At 30.5% G+C, this 26,779-nt stretch overlaps 3 protein-coding genes across 8 annotated transcripts; all 3 read right to left on the bottom strand.

Annotated features, from left to right (window-relative positions):
- Positions 1 to 9,166: 9,166 nt before the first annotated feature.
- On the bottom strand, positions 9,167 to 10,407 carry LOC143432484 (uncharacterized). Its single transcript, XM_076909244.1, has 2 exons — positions 9,761 to 10,407; positions 9,167 to 9,407 (listed from the first exon to the last, which is right to left on the bottom strand). The coding sequence occupies exons 1-2, from the start codon at positions 10,405 to 10,407 to the stop codon at positions 9,176 to 9,178; spliced, it is 879 nt and encodes a 292-aa protein (XP_076765359.1). The 3' UTR covers positions 9,167 to 9,175.
- Positions 10,408 to 13,409: 3,002 nt separating this feature from the next.
- Hrb87f (Heterogeneous nuclear ribonucleoprotein at 87F) lies at positions 13,410 to 22,805 on the bottom strand. Of its 5 annotated transcripts, XR_013102040.1 has the most exons (8): positions 22,643 to 22,805; positions 21,588 to 21,799; positions 21,084 to 21,396; positions 20,757 to 21,009; positions 20,401 to 20,619; positions 18,718 to 18,880; positions 13,646 to 13,687; positions 13,415 to 13,564 (listed from the first exon to the last, which is right to left on the bottom strand). XR_013102040.1 is itself a non-coding variant. In XM_076898180.1 (7 exons), exons 1-6 carry the CDS (start codon positions 22,661 to 22,663, stop codon positions 18,750 to 18,752), a joined length of 1,149 nt encoding a protein of 382 aa, XP_076754295.1. In that variant the 5' UTR covers positions 22,664 to 22,805; the 3' UTR covers positions 13,410 to 13,687; positions 18,718 to 18,749. The 5 variants fall into 5 exon arrangements, 4 of the variants coding, with proteins under 4 accessions (XP_076754295.1, XP_076754287.1, XP_076754301.1 ...); XM_076898180.1 differs by having other exon boundaries at positions 13,410 to 13,687; XM_076898172.1 differs by lacking the exons at positions 13,415 to 13,564; positions 13,646 to 13,687 and adding an exon at positions 15,965 to 16,757 and having other exon boundaries at positions 22,643 to 22,803.
- Positions 22,806 to 24,112: 1,307 nt separating this feature from the next.
- Positions 24,113 to 26,662, bottom strand: LOC143427162 (uncharacterized). 2 transcript variants are annotated; one of them, XM_076901102.1, is made up of 6 exons: positions 26,420 to 26,662; positions 25,985 to 26,349; positions 25,562 to 25,907; positions 25,319 to 25,486; positions 25,045 to 25,212; positions 24,113 to 24,982 (listed from the first exon to the last, which is right to left on the bottom strand). In XM_076901102.1, the coding sequence occupies exons 1-6, from the start codon at positions 26,583 to 26,585 to the stop codon at positions 24,219 to 24,221; spliced, it is 1,977 nt and encodes a 658-aa protein (XP_076757217.1). In that variant the 5' UTR covers positions 26,586 to 26,662; the 3' UTR covers positions 24,113 to 24,218. The 2 variants fall into 2 exon arrangements, with proteins under 2 accessions (XP_076757217.1, XP_076757212.1); XM_076901097.1 differs by having other exon boundaries at positions 25,559 to 25,907.
- Positions 26,663 to 26,779: the final 117 nt, after the last annotated feature.

Here is a 26,779-nt window from a genome sequence, read left to right on the forward strand (position 1 = left end):
TATCAACTTAAAAAAAGTGATTCCTGCCTATCAATATGTCTGAAAATGATTCACCCTACGTATGCAAAGATCTAAAAGAACACAGTACATGAAGTACATTGTATTCATGAAACTCGAAGTGTTTGCAAAAGCAAACAACAGAAAAGAAACTCTGTAGCAACAAAGGAAGAATATAATAGAAGATTTTTAACAGATGAACAAATGCGATCGAATTTATAAGATGCGAGACAACGTATTAATGACGATAAAAGACGACAGAATTGAAAGCACTGGAACATTTAAAACAGCACTGGAAACACTGGAGCACCTAAAATAAAACTGGAATACATATAAATATAAGGTAAATATAATTAAAAGTACATATAATAATAATAGAATAATAAACAGGGTAGAAAACGCTGCAATATCTAAAACAGAAATGTACAACAGGTAAAATAGTAACATACGTGTTAACAAATTGCATAAAAAATATATCCATACACACATACACACATGCACATAGAAAAACATAAACGTAATTGAAAATATGTATAATATTCACATACGAATAATATAAATATAGCTTATAATATTTATATCTCTTCTTCGTATATCCCTATTTGTTGCTCACCCTTTTTTATTCATATTATATATGTATGATCATATCTTTATCTTCATAACATCATTTCCATCCTGATGTATTACTTTAATCAAATAGACGTCTCTGTAAAACTAAAAGCTGCAACAAAAGCTTATACAATGGATTAGTAATACCTTGCAAAAAATTCACAAACCAACAATATACATAAATTAGACGTACAAAAACATTACTTTATGGAAGTAGCATGAAGAAAATGATGCATGTAACATATAATAAAACCAATGTATTTGATTATAATGTACATTGATGTAATAAAAATAAAAATTTACATTTCATTATATCTTCTTTCTTATCACTTTTCGTTAGCTTAATTAAATAATTGGTTCACTTGAAAAGAGTCATTTCGAATGTACAATATTTCATTATAATGTTAAATGAAAGGTTATAAAAACCATCTTTGGTTGTATCTATCCGTAGAAAATAACTACATTATTCTGTAATATTTTATGACAAACGCTCGATCAGCAGAGATATAAAATAGAAAATTGAAGAGACGAAATCAATCCATCGTCTCTCATTATTATAATTATTAAATATCGTGAATAAGGTATTCTTTCTTTTCGGTAACAATTTATTAAACGTGAAACAAAGAATACCTCAAAAATCAATCGCGGTAAACATTTCAGCACACTTGAAATAATAATTTATTGAAACGGAAATTAGCAAAATTGATCGCAACAGCAACCATATTGGTGCTCTTCATAATTCGCAACACTGATTCATTAAAGATCAAATTTAAAAAATCTGAAATCTAATCGCAGGATGTGTCAGAAAAAAGCAATGCGCGAGCAGCCACTTCAGGGCACTTTATTTAATTCGCAACCCTAATTTATACAACCATCATTTAAGCACGCAATGCTAATAAAAGAGATTTTTAAACAGTGATTTATATAAGTATAATGTCACCACGGTGCAATGTAGCCCTTTGCCTACTGTGGTGACTCTTTATACAAGATCACACTTCCTAGTGGAAGAATTTATAGATGCGATATCGCACCCTGGTGCGACGTAGCTCGTTTGGATGATGTTTCCACAAAATAAGTGGAAGATTTGGGCATCTCATTAATCGCAACATTATCGTGAAAAACGCGTCATTTATTATCGCAACACTAAATGGAATCAGAAACTTAACAATTCAAAACTATTATTTCTACAAGAAACAAGATGCAATTACTCGCAATATATGTAAATCGCAACACTATAAAAGTAATTAAATATTATTAGTTCATATTAAAATAGCAAATACAATTTAATAATATTCGAGAAAGAAATATTAGCAAATAATAATTATATATTCAGCAAACAATCTCATAGTTCGCAACACTAAAAGAGCAACACGATTGTCATTTCTACGCGACTCTAATTCAAAGCCCGATATATTAATTAATACGCAACTCTAATAAAACTCGCGATCTGGATGAATACGCAACTCTAATGAAAATCGCGATCTGGAGTTAAACGCAATTCTAATAAAACAGTGATTTGAATTTATTCGCAATACTAACAGGAACCGTAATTAATTATACGGAACGCTACAATTGAAACCGCGATTTGTCCAATATTTGAGGAGCTAGCATTCCGCTGGATAAAATATACTACTACTACTACTACACAAATATGAGCATAGTGACAAAGTAGTAACAAAAAATGACTTTGCATTCCAAGAATTATGTCCAAATGCAGAGTTATTAGTAGTTGCCCTCTTCTCCGGGCCTCTTCGGCATATAGCCTCTTCTTTATTCGGGCTTGAAGCCCAGTATCCTGAAACTTATATCTAAGCTCGAGATTCTCTGAGCGCAAACCAAAAAATAACATACAAAGGTGAAATAAAAATATAAATCGCGAAAGTTCTCAATGCACGCAGACAATCAACGATTGTAAAGAATCGTTGTTCGTACAAACGTGCCAAATCTCGAGCAGAAAACACGTTCGTTTCGAACAAATCGCGACCGCGACCGCGGGTCGATTCGAAAAACCGATCGAGTAAAGCCAGTGGCGAATGGCATCCCCCGTTCGCGCCAGCTATACCATCGATCATTCAAATCTGATTCCTTGAAACAGGTTGAAGCACGCGAGAAACGCGCCTGCCCGATCGGTAACTGTGGCCAACCTGCCCGACCCTACCTACTTATTACTAGCAGACAAATATACCAGAAGTAAACTACCTACCTACCTAGCGCTATATTTAAAAATGGCAAAAGATTCACACCAACACATTCATTCACCCCCGGAAATTCTCACTCAAACACTCGAGCGCAATAATCCTACACTAGAAAGAACGTACCGGGACGCCTCCGACACCCGAGCTTGGCATACACCTTGCACACTCCAAGGGTACGTACCAGTGCTGTAATCGACTGACAAAAACTAGTGATCATTGCGTACAACGCCAGTAAAGCGTTTCTACCTATATTTTACTGTTTAATGTGAAATTTATAACGTCGAACAAATCTGTATTTTCCGTAAAACACAAAAGTTCTATTAGTGATACGAATGTTATTGCAATCGGTACCTCTGTCGTGATTCAGAATAAATATGGTACCATTTATAAGTAATAGTTAATTGTTTCTATGGAAACGACGCACTTACACGGCCTAATCACATACACACAACGTGAAAGATACGTCGTGCACGATACACTAGCACGTCAGCCGCGAAAAAAACATTTCATTAGTTATTGATATAATACGATACAATCATCGTGCCCAACGCCTTTTTCCCACCCAAGTAGCACCTGGGCACGTGAATGGGGTCCTGGCAATGAACACGGAAGTGATTAAACTTGAAAATCCTGATCTAAATATACTGGTTGGCGCTTTGCGAAAAGTTATTTATTGATAGTTATTACGCTGCACAGAATTTTAACAATTTAACAAACGTAGAAAATAGTTAACGTGATCAGAATGTCATTGAGTAACATTCCAGACACGGCCTCCCTTGAGGCAGGAATTGAGATACGCTCAATTAGCGCGCCACGAACCCCTAAGCGAGATCCGCAGCTACCAATACCCTTGGTGAGGGTGGCGGGCTCCCCCGTCTGCCCTTCAGGATAGCCGAGGGCCTTATGGACGGGGCAGGGCGCCCGTACTGGGACGCGAATATCGGCAACAATAAACTACTTCAAGTCTATACAGTGTAAAATTAACTACCAATTATTAAATATTAGTCGATACATGAAAGAGGAGCTTCGCAATTCATTTTAATATTATAACGTACAGAATAGAGTGAAAAAGCGCGGCGCGACGCGAACAAAGTGAGTGAAAAACTATCGACATCCTTTGGGATGTAACCCTTCCTTCGAGTGATCTTAAAAACAGGCAAAGCAAACCCATAAGAGGTTACTACTACAGCCACCAGTACCAGTTGACATATTTTCACGTCCGCGAAAAGTTTAACGTCACCAGGTGCCTACGGTAACACCCAGGCACGACCTCTCCTTGAGGCAGGGATTGGGATACGCCCCAATCAGCCGGCAGTGAACCCAATGCAGTAATCTGAGTACGCAGTCCACCACTACCAATGCCCTTGGTGGGGGTGGCGGACTACCCCATCTGCCCGTCGGAATAACCGGGGGCCTTACGCAACGGGGCAGAGGTCAATACTGGGACGCTATAGTGGTAACACCACGCTATTCGACAATCAACTCAAGTTCATTTATTTATTGTCAAGAATAATTAAATTTAAATTCAAAGTTATATTTCAAATTCAAGTTAAATTTTAAATTAAAAGTAAATTTAAAGTAAAAGTTAAACTTTAAATTATAATTAAATTTAAAATCAAAGTTATATTCGAAATTAAAATTAAATTTAAAATCAATTATTTTACATTCCCTACATTATAATAACAGAAGGAATTGGTAAGCGAGTAATATTGTCCCGATCAGTATTCAATGTAATATAACTATAGAATTGAATTAAATTTTACAAGAAATATACTAATTTCGAGCGATCTCGTCGCCAAAGCAATCATTTTAAAATATGAAAATAATATTCAAATTCGATGCTTTGATTTCAAAATCGACTCGACGCAAAATGTCTTCTTGCACATGTAATATGACATAATTTCGGCAATCAAGCAAATCAACTTCTATTGCAACAAAAGCTATACTATATATTCACAATATATTCCATATATATGATATTTATTATATATATAATTTATTCTATACATTCAATTTGCAACATCCACACCAACATTATTATACAATGATTATAATTATTGCAGAAACGAAGTCGGAGGGTATCCGACTTCACCACTGCTACAACAAAGCAATTGTAATATATATTACTTATTTGTTTATAAAAATAAATTGTATCTATATATATTCATACATGTATATAATTATTAATATTCATAAGAATATTTCGCTTCTATACATATTCATGTCTTATATACTATTTTCTTTTAAACTTCCTAAATATACTTATTATGCGTGGATGAATCATAACTATTATAATACTTGTATTTAGTTATTTAATAACTATAAGTATTTCTACGAAGTGCAAGTAGACCTAGCCTGATCTAATAAATAACACATACAAAATAAATGTTACTACTCATGGATATAATCATATATCCATAGTCACTATGCTCATCAAATAAATTCTACGTAATTACAACCAGTCACTCGTGCCGATTTAGACCTTTCATCCTACGACACGATTGAGTAACCAGAGGAACTTAAAGCCATGCGACTCACCGACTGTACGTGTATGGAAGAAATCCTCAGAGATGTTGCTGATGTTTGGAGGAAGTCATGGAGGATGCTGTTGATGTCTGGAGGAACTGCTACTACTGCTGCTGCTGCCTCAGTGAAGTCTTCCAAGTATGATAAATGCCTGAAGAAAGTCATATTATGAATTAAAATTCATGTTACCACACAATCAATTAGTTAAGAAAAATATTAAGATATGTTGCTTACCTCTAGGAGGACATCACGAACGTTGCCGTCAGGGTAGATGTAATAGATGAATCCATCGTAGAAGTAGCTAAAAATCTTAAACAGAAACTATATTATTATAATTTGGCCTTTTAAAGTTCTTGTTAATACTTTCAATTATTAATTTACTTCATTGTGATTAATTTTGTGATTTCTTACAATAAAATAACCACAATTTTGTTAATTTAATAATTAAAAAGATTAAAAGTTTAACAAATTTGGAATTGTAAATAAAGTACAAAAGATACTTACATTTTTGGTTTTCGAAGCACAGCTAGATCCTTTAGGTAAGCAGCAATTTGACTCTAATACGAAGGCAGCAAATATTTAAAAAAAAATTAGGAATAAAAAAAAATGAATAAAAGACCACAATACTATTGCCATTTATACGAAGCAAACACTGACTCTACTCTTTCGCGTATGAATATTACAAAAAAAAATTTAATTACAATTAGAGCAGCTGTGCTCTAAAAAATACTAAAACTATTTATCGCAACAAACACTGACTCTACCGATCGCATTGTGCGCAGTCACCAAAATATTCTGGAAGAAAAACATTGTTAGTGAGGGAACAAGGGATACATAAAAGCACGCAATGTACTGTCGTATTATTCTTCATCTTTTCCCGATCAAGCGTTTGTTCTAAAAAATATAACTTCCCTTTTAAATTATTCAACTATGCAAAAATATATGTATATATGAATAAAATAGATTATAAAATTTGAATATATTGTAAAATATATCCAAATACTATAAATTATTTATGAATACATTAGGAATTCGTGATTGATCTATAAAAAATCAATTATGATTATTTGGTATCAGAATTTATAGGATATTCAATATTCCTAATTAGTGGGCTATATTATATGCTATAAATATTCAAAATTGCTTGTGAGAATGATTATTAAACAAATAACTCATTACTTGTTACATACATCATGTGTTCATAATCAATTATATATAAAATATTACCATATGATCAATAATAAGGTAATATAAATTTATACCATACGTTCTCATCAAGTTCTTACAGCATCACACCTCTTTCAATAATAATAATAATAATAATGTTCGTTGCTCGTTATATTCATCCCTTGAAAGACATAACTGTTTAAAAATCTGTAACAAAACAAAACAATTAGAATAAATATACAAAAGGTAAAATTAGTTATATTAATATTTTATAATAAACAAGTTTATAAATCATATTTTCAAAATTCAAACAGAGTCTGTGGACAACTATGAACAATGAATCGCATAATAAAAAGAAAAATAAGAAGAAGCTTCAAAGATAAATTGATATTTATAATGATAATGTTCAGTAAATAGTTAATCGAGTATGTAATGATTAAATAAAGTTAGTAATAGAACAACAGTAAAATATAATTACAATTGAGAATACTACGCAGTTGATAAGTAAGCGTATGAACGTACCTCGAATGTAGAAACGTGTCTCAAAAAGTTATATCGACAGCAACCAACAACACACATCTTACCACCAGTAGAGGACGACGCGAACTGACTGCCGATGCCACTCGTCGCATGCCCCGGAAGCGACCGAACGAGCGCTAAGATATTCGAACGAGGCCGAAGGCGCTCGAACGTCGTTTTCCAACTACGCTTCTACGTTTCATTCTGTGGCCTTGGTATTTCGCTATCTGCTTCAACTATAAACAAATCAGCTAATTGAAAATCTACTACACAAGACACAGAAGTCAGAGAAAAGTATTATACTATTGTGTTATGGTATATATTGACCAAGATAATTTGCACAAATAAATTTGTGCTGTCCTATAAATATATATCTACGTGTAGAACACGTACAACATATATAATATTTCATTCTACATGTTATTTTATTATCTATACGATGTTAATTGCGAACATTGCAGTACATTATACACTGAAATACTCAAATTCTTGTTGTAACAACAAAATTATTGTAATAATTCTCTCTTTTTCGAAACGAAATTCAACTATCTAATGGAAGAAATATTTCAACTTACATTTCTCCGTATTTCCTTGCAAATTTATATCACGAACTATCACAAAACATTCTCAAAACTATATTTTTACACTTTTTTAACAATTTAACTACTCTAACACATCTAATCGAACTTAAAAATGTCAAAATTAAGGAAGGACAAAAAGAGACGCTACCGGCATGTAAACTTGGACTAACCAACAAAAAAATAATCGATTTTATATAAAAAATATATAGATCGAAATGTAATAATATAGCAAGATTTCAATAATTTTAACCATTAAAAATGAAATATTACGTTCTATAAAATGTATGGCTTAGCAAGAGCATATATATGTATACTAATTATGGTAAGCTATTGTTAAAGACCTACTTAAATATATATAACACAAAAGAATAAAGTTGCTTGCGATACATCTGCTAGTACACGTAGGTAGAAACAATAAAATTATTGCACACTTGATTACTTGACACACACAATTAAACAAATTAATAACTAATTATTATATGTAAAATTGGAATCGAATTTAATATAAAATTCGATAGAAACAGTTAAAGTCATCAATAAGTGTCATAAAAGTTATAAAATTAATTAATACGAAGGTTCAGAATAATATAAAGATCCTACCTAGTATTCTTATATATTTTGATAAATTTAATATTTAGACAAATTTTTATTAGTACTCGTGGCGCCATTTCTGTGAAAAGTGCTCAAACTGGTCGCACAAATTATCGACAGCGAAGTAAACTACTGAAGAACTACTAATGCCATCTCTTGGAGAAGCGCTGAAACCAGTCGGGCATTAGTTTTAGTACTTTCCTCAGAGATGGCGCTAGTAGTTCTTCAGTAGTTTACTTCGCTGTGCATAATAGTGCGCAACCAGTTTGAGCACTTTCTGAAGAGATGACGCCATGGGAAAAATTTTTTTTAAATTGAAAATATCAAAGCTTATCGCATTATGAAATAAAACAAGGAAGTATTTGTTTTGCCTTGTCCTGAAATTGTATATTTCAGGTAACAGCTCATATAAAAGGCAATGCTACGGTTAATTATAGTGTTGATTAACTTTATTAGCAACAGCAGGGTAATAAAATACATTGACTTTTTCAGTCATTTCTTCGAGCTGAAGAATAAATATTTTCAATTCAAACAATTCAGCAATCTTTGCAAACTTTTTCTGTCTTTAATTTATAGCCAGAAAAAAAATATATTCATTAATTATATATATATAATTAATGAATATATATATTTGTTATATATATAATATATATTTATATATATATTTTATAAACATAGAATTCGCTTCAAGATATAATGCCATGTAATTATATCCTCAAGTATTTAATACTTTGAATATAATTATTAATCTGAAGCTTGTTTCATATTATTTTTTCCTATATTAAGATTCAGTGCCATTAGTGCCGATTGCGATAGTTAGTCTTAAATAACGTTTACAATTTATAACGATTGTAAACATACTTTTCCTTTGTTATTCGTTTTCAATGTTTATTCTTGTTTTTTGCTTCTGTAACGATTGAAATAAGCTTGGTATGAATAAAGCCAATAAAAACCTATGGCCAAATTAATGACACCAAAATTATGAACGAATTATATCTTGTTCACGTTAAAAAGAGATGTCGTTTGTGCTCCTCTTGCTAAGCGAAATCGTTCATCGACACTTTGATACAATCGTGCAATCCTCTCTTTATCGTGGACTGCGAGACTTTGCCATTCCTTTTCCAAACTCTCCATTAACTTCTCCCTCTGTAGTCGCGCATCCTCGATTAAAAAACTTTCATCCTCTTTCGCCCATTTCTTCCACATAGTCTCCGCATCTTCACTAAAAACGTTATCAAATAATAAATACCAATAGAGATAATATAGCAATATTTTTCTTGTTTCTGAGATTTAGAAGAATTTATGATCAATTTATGGTCTAATTCCGTTTGTGTGCATATTTATAAAATTTTCATTGCAATATTAATAGAGTTCGATTACTTAAAACTATAGAGGGTGTTATTGATCGTTTTGCTGATGGACCATCGTTTATAGTCACGTTTTGCACCAAAGATCGTTAAATGAATTTTTTCCATATATAACATTATATATCAAGTTATTTAGAATTACTCTATTAATAATCGATCACGGTGCAATATACATATATTATTAACATTTTAACTTGTTCAAGCCTACCTGTACATCGTCATATCTACGCAAACTTTTTCTCGTTCATTAAGTTCAGCTTCCCTTTTATATATGTTAGTAAATACCGTCTTTCTCGATTCATCATCTATGTCGAGGTCCTCGGTATTGTATAATTCCTTCTCGCGAATCAGCTCCAATTTATTCTTCATGTCCCTCAGGCGTAAAGCGTCGTACCAACTGTGCTTGGTACAGGCCTGCATTTCCCTCTTGGTAAGATCCTCGATTTTGGATTGCAATTCCTTGTGTGTCAAATAAAGGAACATATGCTTCGAGAGGTTCTTGTCAGCGGGAATCATTCGTTGCCAAGGAAAACTTTTCTCAGCTTCAAATTGCCGAGTGTTCTTTTTTGTTGTAATGTCATACTCTTTGGCCCATTGTTTGCCCATCGAACTATCTGTTCTGGGTGCATCGACCTTTTCGCCTGAATCATTTCCCTCGTCTTTTTCACAAACATCTTCTTCTATAAGATTCCTCGATTGAATTGGATGGCTTTTGTCTGACGAATCGTCGGTAGATTCGTCGTATCTCACGTTGGTATTCTCTAAACTTCTACAAGTAGAACGAGCTGAATATCTTGTATTAGGTGAAGGATAATTTGAAACGTCCTGCGTACTCTTGTCGTTGTCTTCGCTCATTTTAAATCTATTGGCGATGTTAAATAAAATTTGTCGAATCTCTGTAGACGCGAAAGAAATTACGTTCAAATAATATTATACTTTCTTTCAATGTACGACCACATTATATTTCTTCAATTATAGACATATATTTCTTTAATCAAAACATAAAGCCCGGAAATAAAAATTATTGTATCACTACGCGAGTATTAAATAAAGAAGCAATGAGTTTTATATTTAACAAATTAGATACACAAACTTGTATATAAACCATTACCCAGACAGTTTTTGTAGAAAATATTTCACTCAAACCGAATTTTGCTTCTCTCTCTGAAACGAAGCTTCAACTAGAAAAGCTGACTGACAATGAACGCGCAACTTCGAACACTATGCATTTAACAGGAACACCCTTTCTGGCATGGAGAGACTACGGTGGGGGTTCGACGTTATACACCGCGCCAAAATCAATGGGAGACGGTTGCACACAATCAATAAGCTGTACTGCAGCACAATCGGTAAGGATAAAATGTCGAACTTATCGAAAAAATTAAGAAATGAGGAAATATCGAATAAATTCATACAAAGACAATGTCCCTTACAATTTTACTATGTACATCCTGTAATTTTAAGGAATATATTAGTCTATTACGTAAGGTGTAGCATTATGTATCTATTATTCAAACTAACTTTTGATCTTACCTATTCAATACAGAATGGTTGGAATTATATAAAATGTACAAATGATACGCCTCGTCCGTAATAATAACAAAATGATTATACGAATACTACATCGTGCGTCCATGGACATATAGTATAAATTATAACAGTTCTCACATGGATAAAACACTGAGATTGAACTGATTAAAGTAGTGTACTCGTGTTACCATTCTCAAAAGTGGTACAAATAGTCCGTTTGATTAGTGTAGACAAATGTTTTTTCATAGAATATAGTTGTTACGCCGATAGGCTTCCATCACAGAGACAAGAAATATTACTCATTCATTTAGCTTGTTGAAAAGTTACAATGTATCGTGCATCAGTTGTATACGATGATAATACTCTCATTCCCAAACGACATAAAACATACCTGAGGCTTGGCTAAATTCCTGTCCATCCGTTTTTTAAAGATCGACTTAGATTATGCAGTTTCTATTCTTTTACAGGTAGGAAGGAGATAAAATCAGCGTGTATACGAGATATATATCGACTTCACTTATCCTGTAATTCACACCCTATATCTGACGTTACTCTTCGACGATACCACCGAACACACTTTCTTTGCGGCATTGCATCGTTTCTTCTCTTAGCAAACTGTATGTAATCTATATATAGATGGTGAAATCATCCTCCAATCATGAAGAGTCAGATTTAGGAGCAACAAGGAAAACAATGGTAGTTCAACCAACCAAAAGCGCCGTATTTCAAGGAGGCTCTAAGAGATTAGCGTCAAATCCAAAATCATCATCTCAATTTCAAAGATCAATCTCGCATCATCGATTAGATGGCTTTTCACACGCTAAAACGACATTGAAGTGTTCGATTATCATAATTGTATAGCTACATTCTGTACGCGCACAGAGACACCAAGGACAAAGACTTTCCAATAATTAAAGGTCAAGGGTTCGTGAGTTGAACTTGACATCTCAGCGCATGTTGCATAATATAATTCCATACAAAAATATTGTTAACACTCGTCATATATGTATTCTCTACTACAAATAAATTCTTATTAGTCACAGATTCTTCATTCTTATGGTGAGCTAGTTATCGATTGCGCTATGTTTCTCTGTAGGTTGCAAATTTTCATTTTTATATGTGAATGCCGCTGCATTCATTCATCACGTTTCCATCCCAATAACTTTTCTTTTTGCCGAAACGAACACATTCATTGATAAGATAATTCTCATCAACTTATGGCAAAGATGCCGTCATTATCTAGATTGAAGCGACCGCAGCGAATCATCGCTAGTAATTAGCGCTATTATTATTAATTTATAAAGTACATATTACCAAAATTGTATTATAAGATGTTGTGGATAGTAAGGGCAAACTTGATATTTCACATAAAACTTTTTATTTTATTAAATAGATTTACAGCACCCAACACATGCCCATAGCTATATTCAGTAACCCCTTTCCTGGTTAAAATAGTCTTATAAAAAAAAAAAAAAAGAACACTTTTAAGTATTTACATTATTCACAGAAACTGAACCAAGCAACAGTAATTAAGATACTAACTATGAGATGATGTGCAGGGCAGACCAAACATTTGTAACACACTGTTAATAACTATTTATCCAACGCGATTTGTGATCTGAACACAGAATATGAGGTTGTCTCAATGATACGAGTCTTTCAGTCACTTTCAATCCAAACTATGTACACCACTTCACACAAGTGATCCACACATAACTTTTTACATAAGAACATGTGAGAAATTTATGACACTTTTAATGCAGATCGAGTTATTCCTGAAATTGTATATTCTTTGCCCTCCATCGAACAAAACATCTGAACTAAGTAAGCTTACCGGATCATTGTTTGATTGAGGATATGTCTTGTCTTTCATGCTGGTAATTGCTTCAGCAACTGCTCAATCATTTCTGAGAAGATGATGGCACAATTTGTCTTCAAAAACTTCAGTTAGGCTTTAACTGACGAATAATACATGATGCGATTTAGATAATATTGTTAGTAGTAATAAAAGACAAGTTCTTCTACATAGATACTACACAAAGATAATTTTACCCATACCTTTATCTCACAACGTACCATCAAATTTTGTACTGGAAATGTGTTGTAATCGCATTATTGAGGGGGGTGTTGTTTCTAGAATTTTTGTGATCAAAGTGGTGTATGTGCATTTTTCTTGTTCATCTCATCATGACTCATATTTCCTTTTCCCAGTGTCCAAAAAGTGTATATGTATCAATATAATATCTTCAATGCAGTACAGTAATATTTCTTAAAACATTTTATACCAAAATTTGTTAATATTAAATGTGTTTCTGTTTAATTGAAGTAGTATTTTTTATGGATATGCATATAAACGATACACGATACACTTCTGTAACATTTTAAACAACCAAGGTTTTAACTTATTTTTAAATAATTTATCATTACCTTTAACATCTTTCAAACTGATGATAAACCTTCATACGGCAAGGTTATAATAATTCTGAAAATACTAACTTATTATGATATCTTAGTGTTATAAATCCAAAGTTTAATATTAAAAAACCAGACGACTTCAACTTACCTCTTACGATGACTGACAATGGTAGCTGTGACACGGAGCTCTCTGGGAGTACCAGCCCAAATGGTAAACCAGAAATTAATGAAAACGAAAGATAGCAATTAATACACAAGAAGTAAAACAAAAATGATTACTATATCATCTGCTTATATAGTTTATATTTAAGTCACAACAGTATTTTACTGATCAAACATTTGCACATCCTTAATATATGCCAACACTAAAAATTAATGTAATTCACCTATTGGTCTACCATTATTAAACGATGTTTCATTGTCATAAATAGTAAGAAAAATAAAAATCTTTTCATATATAAGAGAATATAATAAGTCTGTAAACAAAATATCATTTTGGTATAGTAGTATAGTATCTTATCGTAATGCCTACTAGTATTCCTAGGTGGAATAAAAAATTTTACTTTTTAAAAATATTTTTATTTGAAAGCATAATCCTTTCTTAAAATATTTTTTGTAAAAGGTTGTATTAAAAGTCCCACAATTTATCAATATTATTTAATAAAATTTTTTAAATTCATTTTCGTTAAAAGAAAATTATATTATATATAATTCACACTGATTTCCTTGTACATATATACATGAGCGTGCGCTTCATGCACACGCACACACACCTATCGTTTAGATGTAAAAAATGTTGCTTAACAAAATGAAGCAAAACTTAACAGTGTGCTCATATTTTTCATTTGATAATTTACTTTCTCTTCTCCTTTCCATCAGTAAAGGAATAGTCGTGAAGTTAACAGAATAACTCAGTGGAAACATTTAAACAAATTTTAACATCATGCATAATCTGTCATTTAAAAGCCCTATGTCTAAACAAGTGAATCTAATATTCCTACCTGTGGTTGTATAACAGAAGCTAGCGAGAAGCCTAGCAAAGTCTAGCCTTGCTGCACAGTTCAGAATCCGTTTGTTCTGCTACCTACCCGTTTTTAGTTTCTTCTTTCATTTTCTCTCTTCTAACTTTCGATACTACATACTTGCTAGATAATAAATCTATCTAGAAATGATTTTAAATATTGAAAATTTTATGCCTAAAAGCATTACATACCTACTTAATTCCTTATTCTTTTGGCTACCTGATAATCATATTAAATTTAATAAAAGCAAGATGATAAAATTTTCTTAATACTAACAATGACCAATAAACATGATATTCCAAAAAACTAACTGATAGATTAGACCAAATAAATGTATACATTAAAACAAGTTATATAATAAGATTAAAAGTTAAATTAATTTACCTCGAAAATGTGTATAAAAATTTATCTTTAATTAATGCTTTATAACATCCTAAATGACTTAAAATTCAATTCTTTACACAATTTTGAAAAGTACCTAGTAATGTTAATCTCACGTTAATATTTTTTAATAATGTAGATTCAAAAATATATTTCAATTAACTCAAGCAATAAAAAAAATTGGAAACTTCCAAGTGTAATAATTAAATTTATATTACAAATATATATATATATACTTTCATATATATATATATATACTTTTCTTTAAACTGTAATCGTATTGAAGTCATCTGTGCCATTTGTTAAATTGCTTTAAATTATTTTTGGAATTATTAATTAAATATTTTAAGGAATGCGACTGGAATTATAGACATAGCATTCAAATCGTATATTTATATTACTAAATTGCATAACAATGATCAAGAATTTTCTTACGAAAGTGAATTTGATTGTAATGAATACAAAATACAAATAAATTTAAATCTGAACTATCTATTAATCCATAATACCCCATCATGTAGTCCACTAGTGGATGATACTGAACTTTTCATTTACGCCATGCTGTTATTAGTGACAATTTTAAAAAACGTTTCGAATATTTTATTCTTCTGAATGTTTAATTTATCATTAATTATTTGTAGCACACATAAGTTATATGTACAGCAGATGTTTATGATTCGTATATTATAATACACGTAATAGGAAATTCAATGTATCCCTTCGTTCATAAATTCATATATGTTTTAAAAATTATAAGAATTACACAATATTGGTCACAGATTCTTTTTATATGTACAAATCGCTTAATACTGTGGATACATATAGATATAAAAAAACTGCCTTACTTGTGCTCTCATTGACTACACAATTCACAGAAAATATAAGAATGCTTTCTATATATATAATATTTTGAAGTTTTCGCGAATATCTTTAGATAACGATCAAACCATACTCTTATCTAACTATAATTCCCTATTCCTTTAACTAGATGATAGATGGTCTTGTACTTCTGACTTATCCTATACTATGGACATTTTATCTCATAAATTAAAAAGTAACGTGTGGAAGGTTCTGGTCATTTTTATTAACTAACTCTTAAAACATTACAACTTAAATAATTAATTAATCTAGGTAACCTACACAAATGCTAACTGATATTCACGATGTACCTGTTTCGTTTTGCAAATTCATTAATTTCATTTTATATTAACATTTTTTCATATACGTTTCTTTTATCCTGACATTTTTAATCTATATAAAAACACCTTACTTATTGTGAAATTAATCAATATATCAAAACCTAGATCCTTACATGCACTGCTATATCAATTCGTTAAATTAGAGAAACAATCGTGCTCTCCAATGTCTAAAATGTATAGTCCTAGAGATCTGTATATAGTCATTTATAGAGATGCTACAACAGTAAATGACGAAATATTACACAGTTTAATATTTGGATGGCACGGATGTATCCCTAGCCATAATATCTGAATAAGTCAAACTAATGCATGTCTTGCTCTCTAACAGTTACGATAGCTACACGTTCTTAATTATCGGTTTCCTTTTTGTTTTTTTGGATATCATATGTGCCACACAATGAGTTCAGGCACAGTCTAGAAAATTGTGATGCAATATTTTCACATAAATGGTTGAATATGTAAGATATATGCGATAGGTGCTAGATACCAAAAGAAATACAGACAAAAGCCTCCCTCACTGTGATCTATTAAGATGACGCTTCTCTGTCCTGTATCCTGATTGTCCTGCCTGGTCTTGTCTCTAGCCTTATAGCCCTGCCTGCTCCAATACTAAACAGTACAGAAGTACTGACGACTAGAAGACAAGTAGTAGGTTCACCTGAGGTTCAAAAGTTATAAATCTATTAGTTAAGATGATTGAAGATACTCAAAGTGTAAGAATCTATAAATTTTGAGCTAAAAATTAAATATTATATAACTTTCACTATTGTTTGAAGAATATTCTTTTGCAATGTTTTTTGTTGTATATCTACGTATATAATATGTGATACTTTCTTATATAAAGTATACTTTCTTGTGTAAAACAATCAATATATCATAAATTATAGAATAACATAGAATATGCATGTAATGCTTCACTACTCAATGAAATGAAATTTTCTATACCTTGGATATAATAATAAATATAGATTCAAACAATCCTATAATAAACTAGCTTGTAACATTAAAATGTGTTAAAAATAAAACGAGATTGTACAATTAACTAAGTCAGTACATAAAATGTATAAAAGCTCTTAATTATATTTATATATCTGAATGCTTGACAGGAAATAGATAGTAACTATTTAAAACAAGCTATTAATTTTTTATGGGAAGTAAATAAAATTAACTACTTAAATATCTCATAAGCAAATCTTCATTTTAAAATGATTACTATATTTTTCAAGTAGTTCTTTTGCAACTATTTAATTAAATAAAATTAGCACTTTATACTGTCAGATATGCCTAAATTTAAAAAGAAAACTATAGGAAATATTTGTCAATATCAAATCTCGAATATTGTCACTAATGAACACACACTGTAATCTTAATCTAGTATTTGTTATATGGTAAAAGAAGTTTACTCAAACATATTTATTTCAGATACTATGTATCCTAATATGTATCCCAGAAATCTGTTCATTAATAGGTTTTCCTAACATGGATTTTATTGATTTCTTTTCAATGTACTTTAAACATCAAAATAATTATTAATCTAATTCTACTGCACTTCGGTAATCTGTTGTATAATAATAATTACCATCGTCACTGTGTCAGTAATCTTATTTTTGTAATTACAACCATATAACAATTATTTAAACTAGAAGAAATGGCAAATTTGGCAAAATTTAAATGCAAAGGAAAGAAAGAACATTAAATAACTTAATGCCTTCATCTTTTGCTAATAATTTGATTGTATCAATGTCATCCTATTATACATTGTTTTCTTTTTAATTTAATTAGAAAGTATAGTCGATGGAAGGAATGTAGCAATGTCATGAAATTAGTCGAAGTCCATATATTTGTACGTACCAAGACAGACCTGAGAAAATAGAGACATGAAATGTATGCCCTAGTAAGCTTGATGCAATCCTTAGCGAAAAACGTAATAAAGTGTTATATCTACTCCTACATACATCAATACTGCTACTAAATACTCAAATTTAAGGATTTTATTAATTCGTTTTTCCAACGATTATACTTTGGCAACAAACATAAAAATTATTCCCCTACATTATCTTATCATATTACATAAAGTACAAAAATATGTTTGTATTTAAAATTTTATTTATAATAGTATGGAGTATTAAATACGTAAACGATAAGTCTTCTATTTCTATCCTTAATCATATGTAAATTTGATAAGCTTTAGTAAGTTTGTAAGAATATATAAACATAATAACATGAAACTAATTGAATCAGAGAATTATCAATTCAAGTATACCTTAAGACCTGGTTCATCAATTATTGGTTTTAATAATCCTACTTAACCAAAATGACAGTTTTTGAATATAACGGACATTACTTTCCACATGTATCAACAATTTCTCAGTATAAAAAAAAAAAATGATTATCAGAGCACAATTAAGCCTTCAGAATTATCGAATGTACTGATTAAAATGTAAACGACATTTGACAAAAATACTTCGCTACTTATAAAGATTAGTTTGTATAAAACATTTTTATTGCTCCAAACTGTCTTTATGTAACTATATTTTATTATTTTTAAATAATAACATGATTAAAACGTAAGCTAAAAATAAATATGTATTAAATAACTGTAATAAAATTTTGCTTACCATTTGAGGGAAGCAATCAAGGATAATGTATTTTAGTATCTTCTTCCACCGCCACCACCTCCTCCTCCCATGTTTCCGCCACCAAGAGAACTACCGCCATATCCCCCTTGGTTACCGTAGCCACCACCACCACCACCTCCAGAATTTCCACCACCCATAGGACCTGAAAAGTAAATAAATAAATTGCAAGGAGTTAGTAAATATGTATAAAATTCATAATTCTGAAATGTTCCCAAATATTTGATAGTGATATAGTAATGACAAAACTTTTACTATCCTAACAACTGCATGAGTATTATATTAACCGTATATTATTGTTCTAAGTATTAATATTCATTAAAAATATTAAAAGTAATGAGCAGTTTATGACAAACACTTATACATTTTTCTTATATATATACATATATATAAGAAAAGATGATATTATTCCAAAAGACACCAATGGTCAATTAAGATGAAATCTGATAGATATCACAAGGCAACAATCAATGAATAAAATTTCATTGATTATTAGAATAAGTTGGTTGCTTCTTTTCCCCTATGACAATAATGAAATTCATCTCGATGGACCAGCAGTGCCTTTTAAAAATATAACTTAAAAAATTGTTTTATGATAATGTAAATATTGATATATAAAGTACAGTATTTAGTATTTTCCAAAACAATTACCTGTGTAATAAGATACTTTTATATAATAATGATTCAACATATTATGAGTGAATTGAATTAGACTAGAATAAAGGAAATGGACAAAGACGCTCCTTCTCACTACAACATCGCGCCTTATGTCTTAATGTAACTTGTACTGAAAGTATTCAATTCCATTCATTGTGATATTTTTCAAATCCAATTAAATCTACTTTGCACAGATGTTATTAATATTAATGATGTAATTAGCATTAATGTTGCTATATTATGTGATTCCGTATTCAGTTCCTATCCAATAAAATGACACGTGAATTACTTTGTAAATATGTAGAAAATCAATAAATATTTAAGTATTACATTGGTAGGGGTACAAAATGCCATTTTTCAATAGTTCTCAATCTAACATGAATAATAGCTTAATCTTGTCATAACTTTAATTTTCCTGTTTTTTTTACCAATTAATACGTGCCTGTATATGAATAATGTTCAACTGTAAATTTACTTTTATCAACTTTATGTAAAGTGCAAGTATATGTGAAAAGTCTAATTAATATTTGAACTATTTCATATGGCAAGTCTCTTCTAAATATTTAAAATGTTAAGCTAACAGCTTTCACAATACCTTGTAACAATAGCACTCACTTCACAATTTAACATTTTACTAAAATTTTAATATTTATAAGTTTGGCAGATGCAACTATATATTGAAATAATAATATGTAAAATCCAATTCTTTTTGTTAAATATCTCTTGGCATATTTGTACCAAATACTTTTTAATTTTCTACCAACAAAGTTAAACTGAAGTATCATATAATACTTCGTGCGAATGCCTAATTAGTAATAAAATATTATAAAATTGTACTAATTATAAGCTGAACGCTCCTTGTGCAACTTACAGTCATTAAAATAGTATATTGTATATATACTACAATGATTAAAAAATTATCTTATTACTAATAATTGATGCAGATCTACAAGTAGTTGCTCAAGGTACGTAACAGACGCGTTGTCTTTTGAGAAGGACAGAAGCAACCTTGTCCACCGAAGGGTGGTAGCCATCTCGAGTCTCCAGACTGTCGGCCACTAGGACCCATATTAATACCATAGGGTGCAGGTCTTCCTCCAGAGTTGAAGTTATTTCGTACTGGACCACCGCCATAACCCTGCTGATAACCTCCTCCAAAGTTGTCATTACTCCAATTTCCACCACTGTTATATCCACCTTGACCTCCTTGGCCTCCCCAACCTCCTCCTTAAATATATATACATATACATATATATACATACATATATATATACATTCATGAAAAGTTATAAAATACACTATTAACACTAATGTATTAATAGAATACTTAATGAAATAAGGAGAAAGTATATCTTTATGCGAACCTTTACCTTGATTCTGATTTTCCCAAGGACCATTACCGCCCCAACCTCCTTGATTACCTCCACCATAACCTCCCTGATTACCACCGTTGTTCCAATCTCCACCACCGCCACCACTTCCTCGACCTCCCCAATTACCGCCACCCTGATTGCCACCACGAGGTCCCCTTCCTACATTCTGTCCTCCTCTACTACCACCACCACCACTGCCGCCGCCACCGCCGGATGCAGAGGCCATTTCTGCCTTACTTAAGGCCTGCAACATAAATATGTAAGTAATTCAATTGCATTTTAGAATATTTTAAACATAACGACACACCACTATAATACCTTTTTGACATCCACATGTTTGCCACGTATTTGATGATTACGTTGTAAACAAATTTTGTCAACAGGGTCATAGTCGTCAAATTCCACGAAACCGAAGCCACGCTTTTTGCCTGTATCCTTGTCAGTTACAATACTAATTGAATTTATGCTACCATAACTTTGGAAGTATTGCCTTAAATCTTCCTCTTCGTGGTCATCCTTCAAACCACCTACAAATAGTTTCTTTACTGTCGCACCAGCTTCAGGCCTACCAATTTCTTGTCTGGGAACAGCTCTTTTAGGTTCCACTACGCGTCCATCTACTTTATGTGGTCTACAAAATTTCAAACTTAAGTAAATTATAAAAATAGTAATCTACATAATTTAACAGATATAACACGTTCACGACCAATGTCTATTTTATAACTTATTATTTATTACGCTGGTTATTTAAAAAATAAATAGATCAAATTTGATTTGACTATACAATTTTATATACTTTTAATTTATTTTACAATATATAACCTTGCATTTTGGGCATCGTCAACCATATGTGCACGAGAATATGTTATAAATCCAAATCCTCTAGATCTCTTTGTTTTTGGATCTTTCATTACAACTACATCAACAATCTCTCCCCATTTTTCAAAATGTTTCTTTAAAGAGTCATCTGTGGTTCTATAATCCAAACCACCAATAAACAATTTCCTAACATGTTCAGGTTCATTTTTTCCATCCTGAAACAACAAAATATCAATGTAATTAAAGAATTAGACAAAATTTGTAATTCTATCCAGTATTATTATCAATATTAGTAACATTATTAAAAACTTAATAATTACTTCACATCATTGTTTTTGAATTCTTTTAGTATTATCAACAATTTTTTAAAATAATTAATACAACTAAAATATAGTTCCCACATGAATGAATTTAAACTTACATATTTATAAAATATTAGTTATTATTAATACATATAAAACAGTACATCAATTACATTTCAAATAACTTGGAATGTTAAAAAAGACTTAGTGTTAGATCCATTTAATATTAATGAAGAATAAAATGCGATGACTTGAGGCAAAAAGTATCACAATACATTTTGGAAGATTAAATAAATTAAATACGTAACGTATCAAAAAATCTTAAATGGCGTAGCGTCAGCGTACGCCACGCCATAGAAGAACGATAGATAAATATTTGCTTACGATCACCCATTTCAAGGTAATAAAACAATACACATTTCGAAGCCTTATAAATTTAAATAATATTTGGTAACTTATTTCGTTGTTTTTCACATCACATGAATTTACGTCGTCCATAATAAGAGATAAATAAAGTTACCTTGATTTCAAAGCCACGTATGTAAAGTATAGGAATGTAAAGCATTCATTAAAAATGAAAGAAAATTGTAATAGTTGAATAACATTACTATGCATTTTACAATATAGATGCACGCAAGTAAAGTAAGGTGAAAAACTATATCAGTTTAGGTACACCATTCTTATTTTTATATAGACATTATTTTTAGGCATGATAAGTACTCTCTAAAATATAGACTAATTTGAATTTCTACTTACATCATGTTCCATTTTAACCATTTTAATTAATTTGAAAGGGTCAAATATACCCCTTACTCTACAAGAAACACAAAGAACTTCACTAAACTTGCATACGAGAAATGGAGATCGCGCACGTCGGTCAATCGATTACTATTCCCTCCAAGTGCTTGTGTGAACCCCAAATGCGCAAACTACCATACAAATATTTCAGACACGCGCAGATCTTGTATTACTTATTAATTAATTGTTTTTCAAAGAAATTCTTTCTTACACACATACGCACAGAGCGAGTATTTTTTAAGATTAAACATTATTTGGTAAAGATTTTGTATTGCAATACATATTTTTATTATAATGTAATAATCTGTAATCAAACATTTTCATTTAATAAATTCTCTTACATAAACAATAAATATTATATATAAATCAATTGTTACATATATCATACAAATTCGTCCTTATACATAGATCGTATACCCTGTTCATCACAAAAATACAGTTTTTTCACAAAATGTACATGTAATTAAAGAAATATTTTTCATATTGCACCGGAAATGTCAGTTGTCATTAAAACAAACTACATGTAAATACTGTATAATTATATCTATAGATATAACAGAATACGAAGTAATATCTACATGTATAACTGTAGCTATTATGTATAGTCACACGTTTGGCATTCATTTTCCGTCAAACAGGAGTGTGTCTACTACCACGTGTCAAACGTGGTAAAGTTTGAATAGGACTTCGTTGTCGTTAAAAAAGCTTAATTTTGAAAATTATTACTTTAATCTGGAAAAATTGTGATATGCATGCATATCTTTGTACATTCTTGTTTATTAAATAAAATAATGTATTAAATGAAATAATCATTATACAAAATATTAAGAATTTTATTTTTCCAACCTATATTTAGCGGCATGATATATTCATGGATCACGTGGTTTTGTTGTGTTTTGTTTCCTAAGGAATTTATACAGAGGTTAACAGTGTTATTTTTGTTTTATTATAAACGAACATTAATCAGTAATAACGTATTACTTTTTTAACTTTTAAAATTAATGTTATCAGGAAAGTATATAATTGTATGTACATTATGTATAACTAATATTATATTTTCCATTGAATGTGATAATTTACATTTTTCAGTAATGAAATATGTATGTGTATGTAAATAAGTACCTATATTGCATATGTAAAAATGTATTACGTATATAAAGATCATACCACATATAAGTACATTCGCTGCATTACTTATTTGCATATTATGTACATAAATTTTTAATTGAAATAAAAAATTTAAAAAGACAAAAAATGTATTATCAAGTTCAATAATTTATATTTTAAAATGTTACGAACATATAAGTATACAAAAGTTATAAATGTACATATATTTATTTCTATCTTGTAACTTGCACATAAAACGTTGTTTCTTTCAATTAGATATATTATCAAATGTATATCATTCTTTTTTTACTTTTATTTTAATCTCCAACTTTTTGGAGCATATTATTTGCTAGCCGAATACTCTCATACTTAAAGCTAGATTTTCCAAAAACGTTCATTGCTTCCTTAATATTATTTATATTCATCTCTATAAATTATCTACTAGATGATTGCTATTATCTTTTATTTGCAGTGTAATAGCTTTCTCATCATAAACTTGTTGTTCAGTATTACTTATTGCAAAATTTGTTTGCACATTTGAGCTTGACTCTGATAGGAAATTCTCATGTTGCGTTGCCTTACGTCCGGGATATTTCATATTAGAACTTGTACGGGATATTTGACTTATTGGGGTAGGGTATGTTTTGTCTGTACAAGTCAAACAATTTCTAAGAAAATAATTGTGATTTGATACATTTTGTGGATATAATTTTTCTTCAATGCGTTTATTTATTACTACCGCTTCCGCGAGAGGTATTGGTTCTGTGTATGTAAATGTTTTTTTTCTGATGTCAGTCTTATCTCCTGATTTTTTAATATTAATTGGTCCATTAATGACAGAAACTGCATTACTCACTTCATTAGTAGTCCTTATAACAGGTGTTATATTACCCATTGAATCTAATCTAGAATTGATCTGATCACAAGAGCTTATATAAACCACTGATACTTTAGTCGGAGTTTTTGGTAGTAAGTTACAAGTAACTTTTTGCGTCTTTTTGGTTTTTTGTTTTTGTTTTGCATTTATTTGCTTAGTTTTTGTTAATTTTATACTTGCTTCAGTTATTGTATTCTCTACTTTATTATTACTAAAAGGGGAACTTTCTGGATGATGATGTCTAATGTGTCGATGCAAATTATCCTTCCTTCTAAAAACAGTCTCGCAGTATTTGCAAGAAAATGGTTTCTCATCTAAAACGTATTGCATTAAAATATAGTAAAGTATATATACATAGTAAAGTATAAATATATACCTGAATGTACGGTTAAATGACGTCGTAGTTCACTTTTGGATAAAAATACTCTATTACAATGTGCACACGAAAATGGTCGATCCTTGCCATGTGTTTTCTTATGACGAATTAACAAAGATTTATCCTTAAAGCTTTTGTTACATTGATCGCATATATATGGCCTTTCATCTGTTAATATAGAAGATGTACCGTACAATTTAAGTTCTTATTTAGATTATTCTGAACATTAATAAAATAATATAGAACAAATTTGTTTTGTCTTTTAATTACTTACTAGCATGTGTTTTTAAGTGACGTTTCAAATTAGTCAATAATCTAAATGTCTTGTCGCATATTTTACAAGAATATGCAGTTGTACTGCTATGTATGCCTAAGTGATTCTTCAGATCATCTCGCTTAGTATACCTTTTGTCACATTTAGAACATACAAATTGTTTTTGACCTAAAATTAATATTAGAACTTAAATTAATATATTTGTTCGGCTGTTGTTAATATAAAAAGTTGGAAACTTACTACCATGCGAAAACATATGCCTATTGAGCTTATTTTGTTGAGGAAATGACTTTTCACAAAGATTGCACTTAAATGGCTTGTATCCCCTGTGAATTCTTTCATGATATTCAAAGTGAGATCGTTTAATAAAACTTCTGTCACAAAAAGGACACTGATAAGGTTTAACACCTGTTACACAAGCATCATGATAACATTTTCCCTTTTTATTTTGAAATATCTTGGCGCATATGTTGCATTTATATTTTTCTGGTATTCCTGGTATTACTGTAATATGACTGCGATCAGGACATTTCATAGATTTACTTTTTATTAACCTTTCTTTCCTCGAATACTCTGCCTCCTTGATTTTCTAGAAACGGACCAAGACTAACTTAAATATAGGCTTGTATAATGATTTTACACACTACAAAATATCATAAAACATACCAAATTAAAAACTTCTAATGATTTCTGGGTAGATGACGATTTTACCGTTACATTATTGCTTATATGTGGGTGTATATTTAAAGGCATGCTATTAGATTCTCCATTGGGAACATACAATTTACTTAAAATCTCATTGTCCTTAATATCCGTCGTCGATAGTTCATACTTTTCCTTTCCTTTATTAACTGCATCATCACAATATAATTCTTGACTGTTTGCATAATCAATAGAAATAAATTCAAAATTTTCCTTCAATTTAGAATCTTTATTAATAACTAATTCTAATGGTAATACATCGTTACATGTATTATCTTTATCAGAAACAGATCTATCCTTCACTACCTCTTTTTCTAAAGTTGGACAATCTGTATAAAATAAAGGTAAATTAATAAAACAAATTTCTTAATTATTAATGTTACATTCTTGATATCCTACCATAATTCCCAATATTTTGTATATTGTGTTCATCGATACAAATTTTGCACCCTTCTTCTTCATACATTAAACACATACGACATTTAATATGACCGCAACTATCTTTTACAAGTCTTAAACGTGTTGTATTCGTTATTTGTCTACAACTTGGACATTCTTTGTTCATCGTTAGTATTATTGATTCAAGATATTCAATACCTTATATATTTGCTACCAAATAAATTCATGTTATATATATATATATATATTTATATGTATATCAAATACATAGGTACATATATTTACAATATACTGACATTTCATTCATATTTTGCACATGAAAATGAATATTTGATCGATATTATGAGAAACTTGGAATAT

The sequence above is a fragment of the Xylocopa sonorina genome, chromosome 1, assembly GCF_050948175.1.
Source record: "Xylocopa sonorina isolate GNS202 chromosome 1, iyXylSono1_principal, whole genome shotgun sequence".
In the NCBI taxonomy this organism is placed as follows: Eukaryota; Metazoa; Arthropoda; class Insecta; order Hymenoptera; family Apidae; genus Xylocopa; species Xylocopa sonorina.